A 16,696-nucleotide genomic window follows, 5' to 3' on the forward strand; every position below is an offset into this window, starting at 1 on the left:
AACACTAAATAGCGTTGAACACCCAGCCATCCAGCACCTAGCACCCAACCTATGTCACCATGCTGTTTATAACATGTCACATCCATTGCTACTTCTTGTAACCTTAAAACTGAGAGTTGTGTTAATACCACCCAAGTGATGCACACTGATTGTTTTAGAAATAAGAAACTTGTAATGATTCTGAGTCAGGTATAAATGTAAACTACTAACAGCTTCTTCATATGAACCTTGAGCATAATAATGCAGAGCAGGATTGACATTGGGACACTGAAGGTAGATGCTGTATTTCAGCATCAGTCTTCAGCGATTCTGAGACTAGCCAACATGTCTAGGAAAGAACCAGTGACTGACTTGTTCTTGGCTGACTGGGTGCCCTCTGGTGAAAAGGAGGAGACGGGCCAGAGGCTACGATTAGAGTGTCATCTCTGCCCTGCGAAGAGTTCATGGGATGCTGCCATTTGTATTATGACATCTCAATAATGCAGAAGGAAATTTCTAAATGCAGCTACATAGGAGAGGGCAATTTATCAAAGAATAAAACAAAAATACATATAGTCAGTACTATCTAAAACAAAGAAAGGAGATACAACTATTTAGCAGGAAGTAGTAACTTGTTTTCTGTGGTATCCTTAAGAAAGCCCTAACATATGCAAGAAAAACGGAGAACTCAAATAGTAATCTGTCACTCTTCTTTTCCAACCTGTAGAAATTTATAGAGATTTGCCCTTTTTGGGGAACTGAACCCATGAGCATTTACCACTAAGCTAAATACCCAGCCTTTTTTCTTTTTATTTTGAGACAGGGTCTCACTCAGTTACTTAGGGCCTCAAGATGTTGAGTCTGGCCTTGAACTTGGGATTCTCCTGCCTCAGCCTCCCAAGTCGCTGGGATTACATGTGTGCACCACCACACCCAGCTATAGAAACTGACCTTCTTAAATTAGTGCAGACACTATAAAAACAGAATAGGGTGGCCCTGAATAGGGTAGTACTGAAAAAAAAAAAAAAACAGACAAGAATAGGGTATAAGGTTCTGTTATTTTGATCTATCAATACTCCCGGTGTTGGGATATTATAGTTACTACAGTTCTAGTCTTGTCTATTTTTAAAAAATTGTTATATACAAAAATGCCAAATACAGCTCTCTTGATGATTTGCATAGATCAAGATCATTAAGCAGTAATATCATCCAAACTCTTCTAAGAAGAGTACACATATAACTTTTCTCAATATATCTTCTTCCTACAACTACTTACAAATAAAGTATTTGGCAGTATAGCTCATTCTTTCACTTTCTTAGACTATCATATCATGAAATTCTCTAAAACTCCCTCTTGCCTTCTTGTCTCTTCCCAATTTCTTACAAACTCATTAAGCTGATACAATGGGTTGGTGACCTACCCTGCATCAAACAAAACAAAACAAACATAATAACTCAAAACAAACCAAATTAAAGATGCTGAATATATGTTTTTTACATAATGTCTTATCACTATCCTTTCTCCTGTAGCAATTAATTTCCACCGGCTATTCCTTCTGTGGGTTCTTTACTATGTAAAATAAACTTCTAGAGTGGAAGAGTCTAACTTGTGTCAAGCACACTGTGGGGATCCAAAGATACCTGTTTCTGGTTGTATGAGATGGATGAATGTCTTGGTTTCATGCTTTTAGTATTATTATCAATGTTGAATCAAACAGATGCAAAATGACACTTCCAGCATCACTCTTTCCCCTATACTAATAATCAAAAAATAAGCACTGGCCAAGTGTCAGGGATCTGTGACAGTTGCTAAGGAATCCAAACCATATCAGTTGAAAGAACCTCATGGACTACAGAGTCTGAACTGCTCTCGGGACACATCATAAGCACAGTGACGCCCACTGTCTCTGCACAACAGACTCTGTATTGATACAAAAGGGCGGGACTGTTTTGCCTAAGAGATAAGAACTACATTTTTTTAAAGTCAAATTAGATCCATCTTTTGCATGCCTGGAAAGTTACTGACACCTGTTCAGTAGAATAAAAAAATGGTGTTTTCAGCTAGCAGTATGACCTGTTCCATTGTAAGGCCTGTGCGTTTTCTTAAGGTCATAGAGGATGGCAGGCTTTAATTTTGGCTTCTAATGTATCTTCTCTTTTCACAGAAGCCTTTCTCCCAATGAAATCTTATTTAAAATGATGAAAATGCAAAGAAATGTTAAAAGTAAAATAAGAAAGTAGCTTAATAAAAACAATGGCAAAAAAAAGTGGATTATATGAATTGGACTCAGATCTCAAATTGAGAATATAATCCTCAGCTTCAAACCAGTTTTGAAAAGATCGCCACGGTTCCCCTCACCTGTCATAAAAACCTTTACTCAGGCAGAACTTATGCCATCAGGTTCTAGCTCCTGTTCTCCTTACTTTGGACATTTACCAACTTCCTGGATGCTCTTCTACCTTCACTGAGAGCCTGTAACAGAGCTCACACTCTTCTTTTCCTTGGTATCTAACTTTCCCCTCTCTGTTGACATTTTCACTGCCATTTTGACAAGCTCAGGCCTTCCTATTTGTTTTTCCCCATATTTCTTATTGGTGCATTGTAATTAGTGGGATTTGTTGTTACATACTTATGTATGCACAGAACAATAACTCTCCTGTTCTTTGAAAAATAAAACAGTTTTCCACATTCTCTTCCAGAATACTGAATATACTTAATATTTTATATACCATGGCTAGAACATTTTTAAGTGCAAATCCAGTCATGTGGCTTGCTACTGAAATGCTAGCAAATTCTCCCTATTGCATAGATAATATAACCTCAGTGCCAGTCCTTGTCGTCTCATCTTGTCCCCCACTCCAGCTAACACCTGGGCTTCTGTTCTCTAACAACACTGGACCTAACTCCTGACATGCACGCTGATCTACTGCCTCTGAACATCCTGTTTTCTCTGCCTGTGAATTCTCTTTCTCACCACTAAAATATTTTTCCTTCAGCTACTGATTTAAATGTCACTTCTGCAGGTGTGACATTATGATATATATTCCTTGATTCTAGCCCATGGCGCCTGACTCATAACTCCTTCCCCAAGGTAGGACACAGAAACCAGAATTTCTTTCTCAAGGCAGGAAACTCTAATCTTCCCTCATCTTTCTTTTTTTGGAGCTGGCCATAAAGACATTTTCTGGTCTACGCTCTCCTTGTCCAGTCGTAGGTCCTAAGGCTGTCCTGATTCCAGAAGAGTCCTACCCCATGCCCTGGAGGAAGGAATGCTGCACAGAGACGCCGGGAAGACTGTTGAAGCCCACAGCCTCTGCTGGGTTTCTCCTCCCAGTCTATTGCCTAACACATGCAATGGCACCTCTGCAAAAACCCAGAGGACAGAGCTCCGAGGTTGTAGGTCATGGAAGGTAAACATGGTAAACATGGAAGGTTCCGAAGGGTGATGCCTGGGGAAGGCACAGAAGTACCCCTTCCTACACTTCACCCTGAGCATCTCTTCATCCATAAAACCCTCTATAATCAACTAGAAAATGCAAGTGGTTCCCCAAGTGAGGAGCTCCAGCAAATCATCAAACCCAAGAAAAGGGTTATGGGAACTCTACTGACAGCCAGGGGTCAGACGCACAGGTAAAGCAACCTGTGGCTCCCAGCTGACAGCTAGAGGGAGTGGGGCGCAGAGCAGGAAGGCGGAGCAGGAAGCAGTCTTGAGACTGAGTCCTCACAGGAACCTTGCAGGAAGGATCTCCAGCGTCTCCAGGAAGGAAGTGTCAGAACTGAATTGAATTTGAGGACACCCCATTGGTGTCCGCTGCAGAACGGATTGCTAACTTGCTGGTGGTGAGAAATCCTTACACATGGGTCTCAGAGTCTTTTGCCACGACTGTGGTACGAGAGCAGAGGAAAAACAAGACAAGCAATTTGTTTTTCCAACATACCAGAGAGCAGCCTTCTCTGTCTCCCACTCCCAATCTTCTTCTTTCTCCAAACTTTGTTCTGAGGGTTCAATTGCTCATGCTCATAGTTTGGCAATAATCTAAAAGTTTATCAAATCTGCTATGATAATATTTATTCATTTTTTCTTGGCAGTCCCTCTTCCATGAACCCCCACCATCTGCATTGTCAGCTTAACAACAACAAAAAAAAATTGCTTTTAAAAGCTTAAAGATGGATTGTGCCAACAAGTTAAGGTAACCTTATCCTTAGGCTGTGGTTCATGATTCCTGACTGTCCTACACTCTACACGGTTTTTACAGTTATCCCATCCATAGTAAATACACTCAAAGTCATTGAATTAGATAAACTGCATTTTCTAATCTGATAAGCACTCACAGAGGCAGCCTGTTTGAAGTCTTGACTCAGCACTTTTTTTCAAAGAGAATCAAACAGAACTTTGAATTCCAAAAATCTGTGTGTCCCAAAATAGTCATTTTGTTTGACTTCAAATGCTCTCAGCTAATGTAAAGCAAAGTAAAATGCTATTCTGACAGATAATACCATCAGACAACTGTTCAATGGTTATCATTCAAAGTTAACCACATTTAAAAAAGGGAAAGCCCCCACCTTGTAAAGGAAGTAAAGCAACGGAAGGGTGAAGTGTAACTACACATTTGCAAAAGCAAAGCAAATAAGGTACTCACGCATGTCACCAAAGGCCCCCTTTGTCACTTTAGTGGCACGTAACACCACTACTGTGAATTTATGAGAGTACTGGTGCTCCACCTAGAAATAAAATGAGAGAAAATTTAAGTAAGCTTTCATGGTAGAATATCATTGCTTCCTTGACAACGATTAAAAATAATCTAGTTGGAAATCAGTAACATGCATACCAGAAACATTCTTGGATGCTAAGGTTGGTTCTTTTTCAACTTTCTCTTCTCTCCCACCACAGAATCATTGGGACAGACGTTTAGATCATGTCAGACAGGCAGCTTGACTATTAGCACTTCTTTGCTGTCAGGTTTAACAAGTCTTTGGGGGAATGTAAATCAGGGCTTCAGGCATTCCAGGAGCACAAGCAGGCTTTGTGCTGGCTGACGGAAAGCCTGGCTGGAAAGGTGATCTCAGAGCAAGACCTTTGCTACACTCAGGCTTGTGTTGTTGCTGTTCACCACCAATCAAAAGCCTTTTCTGCATGACATTTCTAGAGCAGCTTGGGGACCCAAGCCTACACAGGGACTACTTATATTAACTTCAATGCATTTGTTATTAACCCATATGCAATAATTTTAAAGTCTTTATTAACCTAATAGATTGTATGCACGTAGTAAATATTAACAGGTAGAAGATTTTATTAAACACCTCACCTAAATGGAAATAGGTTATGAAACAGCCCTACTCAGTGAGAATGGGGAAGCAAAGAATTCACAAAGAGTCCAGAGAACTGAAACACGACAAAATCTTTGAAAGTTCAAACCGTTTTTTCATTTTAATGTTACGAAAGTTCACCTCACCAAATTCTAATAAACTTATCTAATGGGTAAAAATTCATCAATTAAATAAAAATAAACAAGGACAATGACACCACTGTGAAGTAATAACAATCTAAAAAGTAAGAAGATGCAAAAACACCATAAAGAGGTTAGATTCATAAAGATTGAAAAGATTAGTAAAGTCAATTATTTTTTAACCAAGGTACTTAAGGGAGGAAGGGAGGGCTGGGCGTGGGGGGAGGGGAAAGAGGGAGGGGAGAGGAACAATTTACTAATTTCAGAAATGAAATAGAAAAAAATTTTAAAATGTATAAATAAAAATAAAATAAATAGAGGCCATCACTATAGATCCTATGGGTATTAAAAGCATAATAAAAGGAATACTAGGAACAACTCTATGCTCACAGATTTGATAACCTAGATAAAATGAAAGAATTCCTTGGGGGAGACAATCAACCAAAACTCACACAAAATAAACAGGTCATCTGAATAGGCCCATGTTTATTAATGAAATTAAATTAATAACTTTCCAAACCAGGAAATATCAGATCCACCGGAGTTCACTGGTGAATTCTATGAAACATTTAAGGAAAAATTCCCTCAACTCCTTATAGTGTCTTCCAGAAAGAAGAAGGAGAGGGAATAGCTTTTAATTAATTGTAGAAGGGCAGCATTACCTTAATTCCAAAACCATTCAAAGGCATTATAAGAAAATAAAATTACAGACTAATATTTCTTGTAAGCGTAGATGCAAAACTACTAAAAATGTTAGTGAATTGAGTCAAACAATGTATTAAAAGAATTGTACACCAAGGTCAAGTGGAATTTATACCAAATATGCAAGGCCTGTTCAATATTTGAAAGGCAAATAATATAACCTCTCATAGCAACAAGACAGAAAAAGAAAAATTGCATGATCACACTTCTAGACCAATAAAAAGCATTTGACAAAATTCAACCTTGATTCAAGATTAAAAAAAAAAAAAAAAAAAAAAAAAAACTTTAAGCAAGCTAAGATAGAAGAAAACTTCCTCAACTTGATAAAGAACATCTTCAAAAAGCATACAATATGGGGCTGGAGTTGTGGCTCAGTGGTAGAGCACTTGCTTAGCACATGTGAGGCACTGGGTTTAAGACTCAGTACCACATGAAAGTAAATAAATAAAATAAAGATATTGTATCCATCTGTTGAGAGCCACAGTTAAGTCGGAATGATGCCTGGCATTTTGCCAAAGGGAATGGTTGAAAGGTGACCCTGCTCTGGGAATAGGGCGGCTCTGGGATTAAGGAGGATCCTGCTGCCTTGGACGCCCACTACTTTGTAGTTCCCCTTGAGTTCTCACGGGGTTCCGAGAGAATTGGCGCCATGGAGCCCGGTGGAGGGAGTGTGTTCCCGGGAAGTGTGTGTAGAGTGCCGGTGAGAGTTCGGGAATAAAGAGTTGCTGTTTGAACCTACAAGGTTTTTTGGCGGCTCGGTTATTTGTGCCCAGCCAGACTGCGGCATCCATCTACAACTAAAAATATATTTTATAAAAACATACAATAATTAATATCATACTTAATGATATGAAATTAGAAGCTTTCCTGCAAAGATCAGGAACAAGGAAAGGATGTTCCCTCTCATCACTCCTTTTCAACATGATACTAGAAGCCCTAGCTCATGCAATAAGACAGAAAAGAAACAAAAGGTATACAGATTAGGAAAGAAGGGAAATCTGTCATTGTTCACAGATTACATGATTATCTATGCAGAAAATGCAAGAAAAGCTATTTTTTAAAAAATCCTGGAACTAATAAGTAATTATAGCAATTTTGCAAGCCATAAAGTTAATATAAAAAGTCAATCATTTTCTTATATACCCAGCAATAAACAAGTGGATTTTATTTTTTTATTTTTATTTTTTTTAAAGAGAGAGTGAGAGAGGAGAGAGAGAGAGAATTTTTAATATTTACTTTTTAGTTCTCGGCGGACACAACATCTTTGTTGGTATGTGGTGCTGAGGATTGAACCCGGGCCGCACGCATGCCAGGCGAGCGCGCTACTGCTTGAGCCACATCCCCAGCCCCCAACAAGTGGATTTTAAACATAATCCCATTAATATTAGCACCCCCCCCCAGGACTAGAATACTAAATTATAAATCTAACAAAGTAAGTATAAGATCTATATGAGAAAAACTACAAAACTTTTAATAAAAGAAATCAGACAGGAACTAAATAAATGGAGAGGTATTCCATGTTCATGGATAGGAAGACTGGATATTGTCAAGATGTCATGCTATAAACAACAACTTGATATATAGAATCAACACAGTTCCAATCAAAATCATTGCAAATTATTTTGGAGGAATGATAAATTGATTCTAAAACTTATATAGAAGGGCATAAGACCTAGAATAACATACACTATGTTTAAGGAGAAGAAAGTTGAACTACTGACTACCTGACTTTGAGACTATAATAAAGCTTCAGTAACCATTGGCAGTGGAGTGCTAGTGAAAGAATAGACAAACGAATCAATGGGAGAAAATACAGCATCCAGAAATAGGCTCACAAAAATATAGTTAACTAATCTTTGACAAAAAACAAAAGCAACAAAATGAAAAGAAAAAAGTGAGCTGAGCGCAGGGGCACATGCCTATAATCCCAGTGGCTCAAGAGGTGGAGGCAGGAGGATTGAGAGTTCAAAGCCAGCCTCAGCATGGTGAGGCACTAAGCAACTCAGTGAGACACTGTCTCTAAATAAACCACAATATAGGACTGGGGATGTGGCTCAGTGGCCAAGTGCCCCTGAGTTAAATCCCCAGTACCTGCCCCCCCCAAAAAAAGAAAAAACTCATTTTAACAAATGATGCTATAACAACTGAATATCCACAAGAAAAACAAATAGATAAATTTAGACAAATGATACCTGGGCTTGAAATAAGATAGAAAATGCCTTTGAAAACCAACTTAGGGGTTAGCTTTCTCCACTAAAGAGACAGTATCAATAGTAACACTCTCCCTGCCCTCTCTCTCTCTGCATACACACACATATGTAAAATTTTGCTCCCCCCAACATCTATGCTCTTTCTCTATATCTTAGAACTTCTTCTAACACTCAATGAGTTTCAAATGACTAAAACTCTCTTGTAACATAAAAATTATGTGCAATACTTTTACCTATTATTATTTAATAGATTGGTTTTGAGATTGCTACAAGCATACTCATGTGTCAGATATTATAAATAGCATACAGAAAGATGTTATTATTCTACTAGATGTCAATTATCATTTAATATTTCCAACATCCCTCTTATAATAATTATTGTAAATAATAATGGTTGTTATCATAGATAACAACAAGCATTATTTTAAATAAAAATATTGTGTATTATTTATATTTTGTAGATCAATAAAGTGAGATTCTAAGAAGCTAGGTGATTTCCCAGTAACCCATGGATTGATCATAAGTGGTAAAATTTTATTAGATTCCAATCTTGTTGTCCTCCTTACATCCCTTTAGTTTCACAGAGAATAATAAAACCAACACCAATAGTTTTTAACAGTAATAATAACTGCTTCTATTTATTTAAGTGGCATAGATAGTTACAATCTAGTTTGTATGTGATATCTGTAGTTGATCTAGCTAATGATCTAGTAATTGGCCTTATTTTACCCATTCAGCTCTTTCTAATCTGTGTTACTTTGTATCAGCCTTGATTCTGTCTGAACTATAATAAATGAAATGTTCTAATACTATGATTAATACTTGACTATAATAAACGAAATACTCTTATCCTGTGAGATGAAATGCTCTTATACTATTCACAGAATATAAGCATACATTTACCACTGCATTGGTTTTTAAAAGTTAATTTTGGAAAAATCACAAGTCTTCAGATCCCCTCTAAATTATTTTCAGAACAGGAATGTCAAAATCTCTGACCATCTCTTTCTGAAAACTGAAAGGATTAATAAGAGTGTACCCATAAAGTGAGTTCAGTACACATTCTTAGAGAAAGGTGTTGTTTCAATAAATAAAAAATAATCTTTTGAGAATGCTTTTCCATATTCCCTGAGGCCAATATTGCATATCATTTCAAACTATTTCAGACTGGGCTAGGTTCTGACTTGAATAGGACATTTTTGGTTGAAATGATATTGAATCCACAACCAGTGCTCCCCAGGAGAAACCAGTGACTCAAGACACTGCAAGATGGTAGTTAGCAGGGGAAATGCCACATTTCTATTGAGATATAAAAATCTAAGATCAATCCACTGACTCAGTCACCAAGAGGAAGGATTGCATAAGGAAGGTGTTACCTTACTTTGAGAATCTGACTTCATCCATAATCTTTTTCAGAGTGAAACTCAAGACATTTTCACTTTTTCTTTTCACAATTACAATTTCCCACACATTAGGAAAACACCTACTGTATTAAGTTCATTCTGGAGAAATTGCATTGATATCTGCAACTAAAATGACGAGGCCCTGAAAAAGAGAACCAATTCTTACCAACCCACGTGATGACTTCCCAGTGGTTAAAATTCTATTGTTCCAAACCCCAAAGAAACGATCACAAAATAATCTGGTTGGAAAGAAGATAGATTCTGTGTGTAAAAATCATTTTTTCTCTACTCAATTGCCATTCCTAACCCAAAAGAAAACTAACACAAGGCCTACAGCATATTATTACTAACTCCAGAGATAGTGATCACTACAGGCAACCTCACCAACAGGAAATGCAAACAGATTTCAGAAATGCTTTAAAATGCATTGATGTTATCCCAAAATTATGGTTGTTGGGTTTTTTTTCTGTTTACTTATTTTTCAGTTTTACTTCCTTGTGTGGAGTTTCACTCTGATACAAGTAAAAAGCACAGGCATCCTGCTCTTATTTTCTCACTTCTTTTTAAGAATCATCAATATGGTCTATTTATAGTCTCCATTGCTACCAATGCCTTATGTGCTCTCAGTCATGGGTCAGCTACATGGGCTGACAAATTATCCCAAAGTGATGTCCAAAACATCTAATTAGGCATCAGAATTTGTCAGCTCTAGCAGACATTATTAAAAGAAAATCACCATCAGAAATATGACTTGAGATTCATCTCCCCCAGGAGCACCAAATTTATCAACTTGTGCAACAGGTATGCACATCAAATTTAGTAATATACATACAAGTAAATAGAGTATACTCTCACAGCAATAAGAATTTCAAGTCCTACTTTAGTCAAGATTACAGAGACTGCTCTATCAATGAGAATCAGTGCATCAAATAATTGATGGTGTCAGCTTGGGTCTAAAATACTCATTTAATGACATATTCACCATGAGTTTATAGTAACTGTAATATCCTCAAGATACCTAAAATGAAGCAGTCACCCAAATTTTGAGTACCTAAACTGAAATTCCAGTGTAGACTCTTCTCTGAGAGCAGTAGGCTCTGTGTTCTCCCAGGAAGAACCATGGCTGAGAGAAGATAGTGAAGGACAGGTATAGCTTCACTCCCTGAGGGACCTCATTAGAACACATAAAGCAGAACACACATTTGAAAGATTTTCTCACACATTCTTAAAGACATTTGGGGGAGCAGTCACACTTATTCAGTTTAGAATAATTGGTCTAGATGATATGCCATGTTCATTCAGATGTAAGATGTCACTACACAGATGACTTCAATGGAAGAAGGATGGTTGGATATGATCAATACATGTTGTATGTACGTAGGTAGGGAAACACCACATGGAATCCCATTATATGTACAATTAGTAAGTATTAATTTAAAATTATAATAAAAAACTACCTACATCATATGATTAACCAGCCTAATTTAGTGAGATATATATATCTCACTAAATTATATATATATATATATATATATATATATATATATATATATATATATATACATTTCATCATATTAATATGCCACATAGGTTGTTACTATGGTCTAAGTTAAATATATTATATATATTTAAATTGGCAGCCCATTTTTGTGTGATACAGGTTACCCAGAAACAACCAACCTGCAACTAGGATTTAAAGTGTTCCAAACTGCTAGCTTCCCCAGGAACCTTACTTCAAGACCACAAAGCAGCACAACTACTAACAGGCATAAAAACAGACCCAATGAAAGAAAAACTATACCACACTACAATGTTCAAGGAAGTGAAAACCGCATTGGAAGATGACTATTTAAAAAATGGCTGGAAAGATTTTTAAAAGAACCAAATAGAAATTCAAGAACTGAAAAATAAATTTGTTGACCTAGGGATTTCTGATCTATGTCCTGTGATAAACTTTTGTTTCCAAAGAGAGGCTTGTGGAAAGGCAGGTCTGGTATCAAAGAAAAGGATGGGAACGGACTAATCAGCAGCCATGATGATAAATTTTGTGCATCAATCTGAGTAGACTGGAGGGTGCCCAGATTAAACGTTTTTCCTGGGTAAGAATGATTAGCATTTCTTGCGGATGATGAGCATTTGAATTGGTAGATCAGGTAAAGTGGACTGCCCTTCCCAATCTGTTGAGGGGACCTGAGTAGAACAAAAGACAGGAAAGAAAAATTCACCCCCTTTTCCCTATTTTATCATTTGAACTGGGACAATTCATTTCATCTTTTCAGTTCTTCACTTGGGGTATACACCATCCGTTTCCCTGATTCTCAGCCTAGGAATGAATTACATCACCAGCTTGCCTGGGTCTTCAGCTGGAGAAGGTAGGTCATGTGACTGATCAGCCTCCACAGTCATGTGAGGCAAATCCTCCTGACTAATTAATTAATGTCTCCTTTTGCTTTTGTTTTCCAGAGAACCCTGACAAATACAGGAGCCTTCCTCTTCCTCGCTTTCTAGATTTATTAGTGTTCACAGAAAACAAACTGTTCATCATAAAACTCATTATTATTTGTGGACAGTGCAGTATTTCTGCAGTAATTAGTTAGTGACCCTTACATGTATGAATTCCCAGTAGCAGCATCTTACTTTCTGACTTCCCTGGAAATACTTTTTTTTTGTCTCAAAAAAATAATCTTGTGCAAATACCCAGTTACTGTTTATAAGGCCCTGTGAGGCAGACATATGAGGTACTACTCATACCCTGTTTTCCAAATGTGGCAGAGTCCAAGTGCTCATGAGCACGTAACTGGTCAGACAAGCACGGGCACTGGAACACTAGTTCTTTGATTACTTATCCAGTGGTGGTGTTTTTTCCTATGTTACTGTAATAATCTGGAATAATACTTTTCTACTTCCAGTCATTCTGCAATGGTGTTTTTAAAGGACCTTCGACATGGGGTTGACTGTCTCTAACACGAAGACAACCTTAGTTTCTGTGGATGTGGGCTGTGGCTCTCTATTGCTAATAGGTTGTTGGAAGAGGTGTGGATTTTTTCATCCCAAGGACATGACTCATATTTTCAGAGTAAAAAGATGGAAATTTTCATAAATCTTTTATAATTGATCTCTTCCTTATAAAGTTGATGACTTCCTGGTCCAAGAAAAAATAAATAAAATGGCACAAGTATCTTTAAAGTTGGAAAGCACCTCAAGACAACTCTAGACAAATAGGAATTAAATTGTATCACATTCTTATCACTCCTTCTTAAAAGTTAGCACCATTGGAAACTAGAGAGCTTGCTGACTGCAAACTGCGACCTCAGCCCCCAGGATTCTTCAACATGTCCCTGCATCACAGTTGTGGTGACAATAAGTCCAATCTTTTGTGCCTTGAGGCTGCCAAAGGGTGTTGGCCTGCCTGCCAACAAGTGCTCATTACAAGCCAGCTGGCTTGATTTTCCCCCATCTCTCCAAGTCGTTACAAATACTGTTTCATGTTGAATGAGTTCACTTACATATTTTGAAAAAAAAGCTTTCTGTGAAAACCAAAGAAGGGCATTATTTTTTATTGAAATAATTTATACCTAAACATGCACACAGTTTTGTTTTGTTTTGATGTACACAGAGCAAGAACAAGACGACTGAAGAAAGCCGTGCAGCTCACAAGATCCTTTTTATTTTTTTCAAAAAGGCTAAAGATTAGAATATTACTTGAATGCCTACCTCCAGTGTTGGAGAAAATAAAGAAAAATGTGATACAGATTTGTGAGGTTTGCACATTTCATCATATTAATCTGCCACATAGGTTATTACTATGGTCTAAGTTAATAAAATTTTCAGGAAAAGGTGCTAGTACTGAGCCTTAAAATATCATCTGCAGTTTGATTTTTAAACACATACTAAGCATAGGCTTCATACTCAAAGAAGGACCAAATGGTCAGTTCAAAGATATCCAATAAGAGATGTGCAGGGGTGGTACAGCATTCAGTTATAAGGCCTCATTAGACCAGGTAGAGGACTGAAGTTCATTCAAAGTAATAATGTTCTTTGAAAACTGCTATGCTTTAACTATACTAAGTTTCTTTCATTTCAGACTGCTTCACACATGCTTTTCCTAACTCCTACTAAATCTTCAGGTTATGGTTACAAGTCACTTACATTAATTATCCTGTTGTATATTACGAGAGTAATCTTCATTGTATCTTACTAGAGTCCTTACTAAAAATTGTTGTATTTATAAACAAATTGTTCATCTTTTCTGCTAGAGATAGGCTCATATTAATCAAGAACTTTGTTGGAGTTTCTTTGTATACACAGTGCTTATTGACATGGATTGGTATACAATAAATTACGGTAATAAGCACTCAATTAAAAATTGAAATATATATATATAGATAGATAGATATAGAATGAATTGAAAGTCCAGATATTAGGATTTGAAATTGTTATTGGTCTTGTCTCAAGCTTCAGGTCATAGAACTTACCTATCTTTCTTCTTCCTTCTCAGTTTTGAAAGCCAGATTCCATGTTAAAGTTTGAGGATTTACATTTATATTAAATTCTCTGACAGCTATAGGAACTACTCATCTCCCTTAAGATGATAGAATAAGAAGCAATTAATCTATATATATAAGATATAAAAACAATATGGAAAGCAGTTTTAAAACTACCTTAATTTTTCCATTCATCTACAGAAATCCATAACTGTGAAAGGAAATTAAGATATTGTTTAAGAAAACAAAGATTACCTCATAGTATTTTTTAAAAGAAATACTGATTGTATGCTTTTTATAAGATTTGTGCTTTAAATACAAGGAAAATATATAAGTTCAAAGTAAAAGGATGCATAAGCTAATTAGAGAATGTAATATAATTTCAAAATTTGAAAAACAAAAGTTAAATATGGAATATAATTTTGCACATGAAATATTTATCAACATAGATAACATATTAGGCCAAACCACATATAAACATATTAAATATAAAAAAAATGTATGAAGTATCTTTCTGAATACAATGAAATTATACACCAAAAACAAAGGCAAGTAAAAAATTATCAAGTGTTTGAAAACTAAAAAGTACATGACTCTGACATAATTTTCCTATGTACATACAAGAAAATATCACAGTGAATCCCACCATCATGTACATCCACAAGACAGGGGCCTATCTAGAATAAGATAAATCCTATGCTTGTATAATTATTTCAAAATGGATTTGAGTATCATGTGCAACTAAAACTAACCAATAAATTTTAAAAAATTTAAAAAGAGAAAATAAAATTGACATTATTCATCAATAATAGACATGTTTAATTTGAAAGTCCAAAGCACGTACAAAGAAACTGTTAGAATTAATAGAAATTCTGTAAGGTCACTGGATCTACAGAAATAAATTACATTTCCATATAAAAGCAACTAATTGGAAAATAAAATTTTCAAATATCATTATAATTACATTAAAACATTAAGTATCAAGAAATAAATCTCTCCATGTATATGCTTATAGATTCATAAGCACATAGACATACAAGATTTCTTACTGAAAAATTACAATATATTACTGAATGATTTAAGGTGATTTATTTTGTTTCAGATTGGATTCACAGGTTATTAATGAATTGGAAGATTCATTATCATTACTGTCATCTCTTCTCTAATTGATTTATAAAATCATTTTGGTCCAATTAAAATTATAGCAGTTTGTGCCGTGTGTGTGTGTGTGTGTGTGTGTGTGTGTTTATGTGTGTTTAAATGGACAAACTGCCTCCAAAATGTATATGAAAACAAGGAGTAAAAATAACCATGATCATCTTGAAGAAAGAATTGGAGGGTATACACCATCATATATAGACACATTTTAAAGGTACAGAGATTAGGAAAGATTGGTATTGGTGCAAACAGACTAATACTCCAATTAGGAAATAGATCAAGCCACACATAATGGTTTTATTTAAAGCATATTACTACTGCCATTCAGTGAGGATATTATTGTTATCAGTATACTAGATAAAGAGTTCGGGTATATTCTCATAATATAACAACATGTGACAGTGGGAAAGCATGGAATTTTGTGCCACATGACAATGTTAGTGAATCTCACAGATGATGTTGAATGCAGATATTTATACAAAGGTCAAAAACAAGAAAAACATGATAATAGAGATTAAATATTGGTTTGCTTTGGTAGGTTTTTTGACTATAAAAGACATGAACCAGCCTTCTAGAGTACTTATAATGAATGTTTTATCTGGGTTATGGTTTTATGGATGGAGTACACATGTAATACCTCAATTTAAAAAAAGAAAAAGAAAAGGGAGAGAGAGTTAAGTAGAGAAACTTGCAAAAGAAAACAGACGTAATCAACAGCAAGAAAACAAGAACAGAAGAAATCTGAGAAGAATCTCAAGACAAGAATGACCAGGAGAGTCAGGGAAAGAAACTGGGAAATCATTGATTTAGCACCAAAGAATAAATTGATGAGAGCTTTCAATGAAAAGAAAGGCTGAGCCCAGTTTCCAGTGATTGTGAGCAGAAGAGGAGAAAACACTACATAGAATTGAAACCCTTTAACGCCACTATCCAGGCAGCGCAAGAAAGGAAATAGAAAGTGGAGAAGGATGTTGGATAAAAGGACATTGTTTCATTTTAAGTAAAAACGAGGCTGTGGATTATCTTAATATTCATAAATCCCATTTCTAACACAATAAATCTGAGTCTCATCTGTTGTATTTGGCAAGGAAATCTCTAGGCTTTGATCAGAAAAAAAGAATGCATATTTCCCCATGGAGTTTGGAAAATTACATTCGATTATTAAATTTGAATTATTCAACTCTTCACTAAAAGCTAACCAACCATAGAAGAGTTTGTTTAAACATTTCTAACTAAGGGAAAGTTTACGGAATTAATTGTCCCAGAAATGCATACCAAAACATAGCCCTGAACCCAAAAATCTGTGAATCTT

At 36.0% G+C, this 16,696-nt stretch overlaps 1 protein-coding gene across 1 annotated transcript in view; it reads right to left on the bottom strand.

Annotated features, from left to right (window-relative positions):
- PLA2G4A (phospholipase A2 group IVA) overlaps positions 1-16,696 on the bottom strand; it is a 128,339-nt gene that overhangs the window by 85,355 nt on the left and 26,288 nt on the right. The window contains exon 3 of the mRNA XM_081299770.1: positions 4,621-4,702. Within this exon, the coding sequence (XP_081155896.1) occupies positions 4,621-4,702 (82 nt within the window). The remainder of the gene's footprint in view (positions 1-4,620; positions 4,703-16,696) is intronic.

The sequence above is a fragment of the Spermophilus citellus genome (assembly GCF_964194105.1).
Source record: "Spermophilus citellus genome assembly, chromosome: 6".
In the NCBI taxonomy this organism is placed as follows: Eukaryota; Metazoa; Chordata; class Mammalia; order Rodentia; family Sciuridae; genus Spermophilus; species Spermophilus citellus.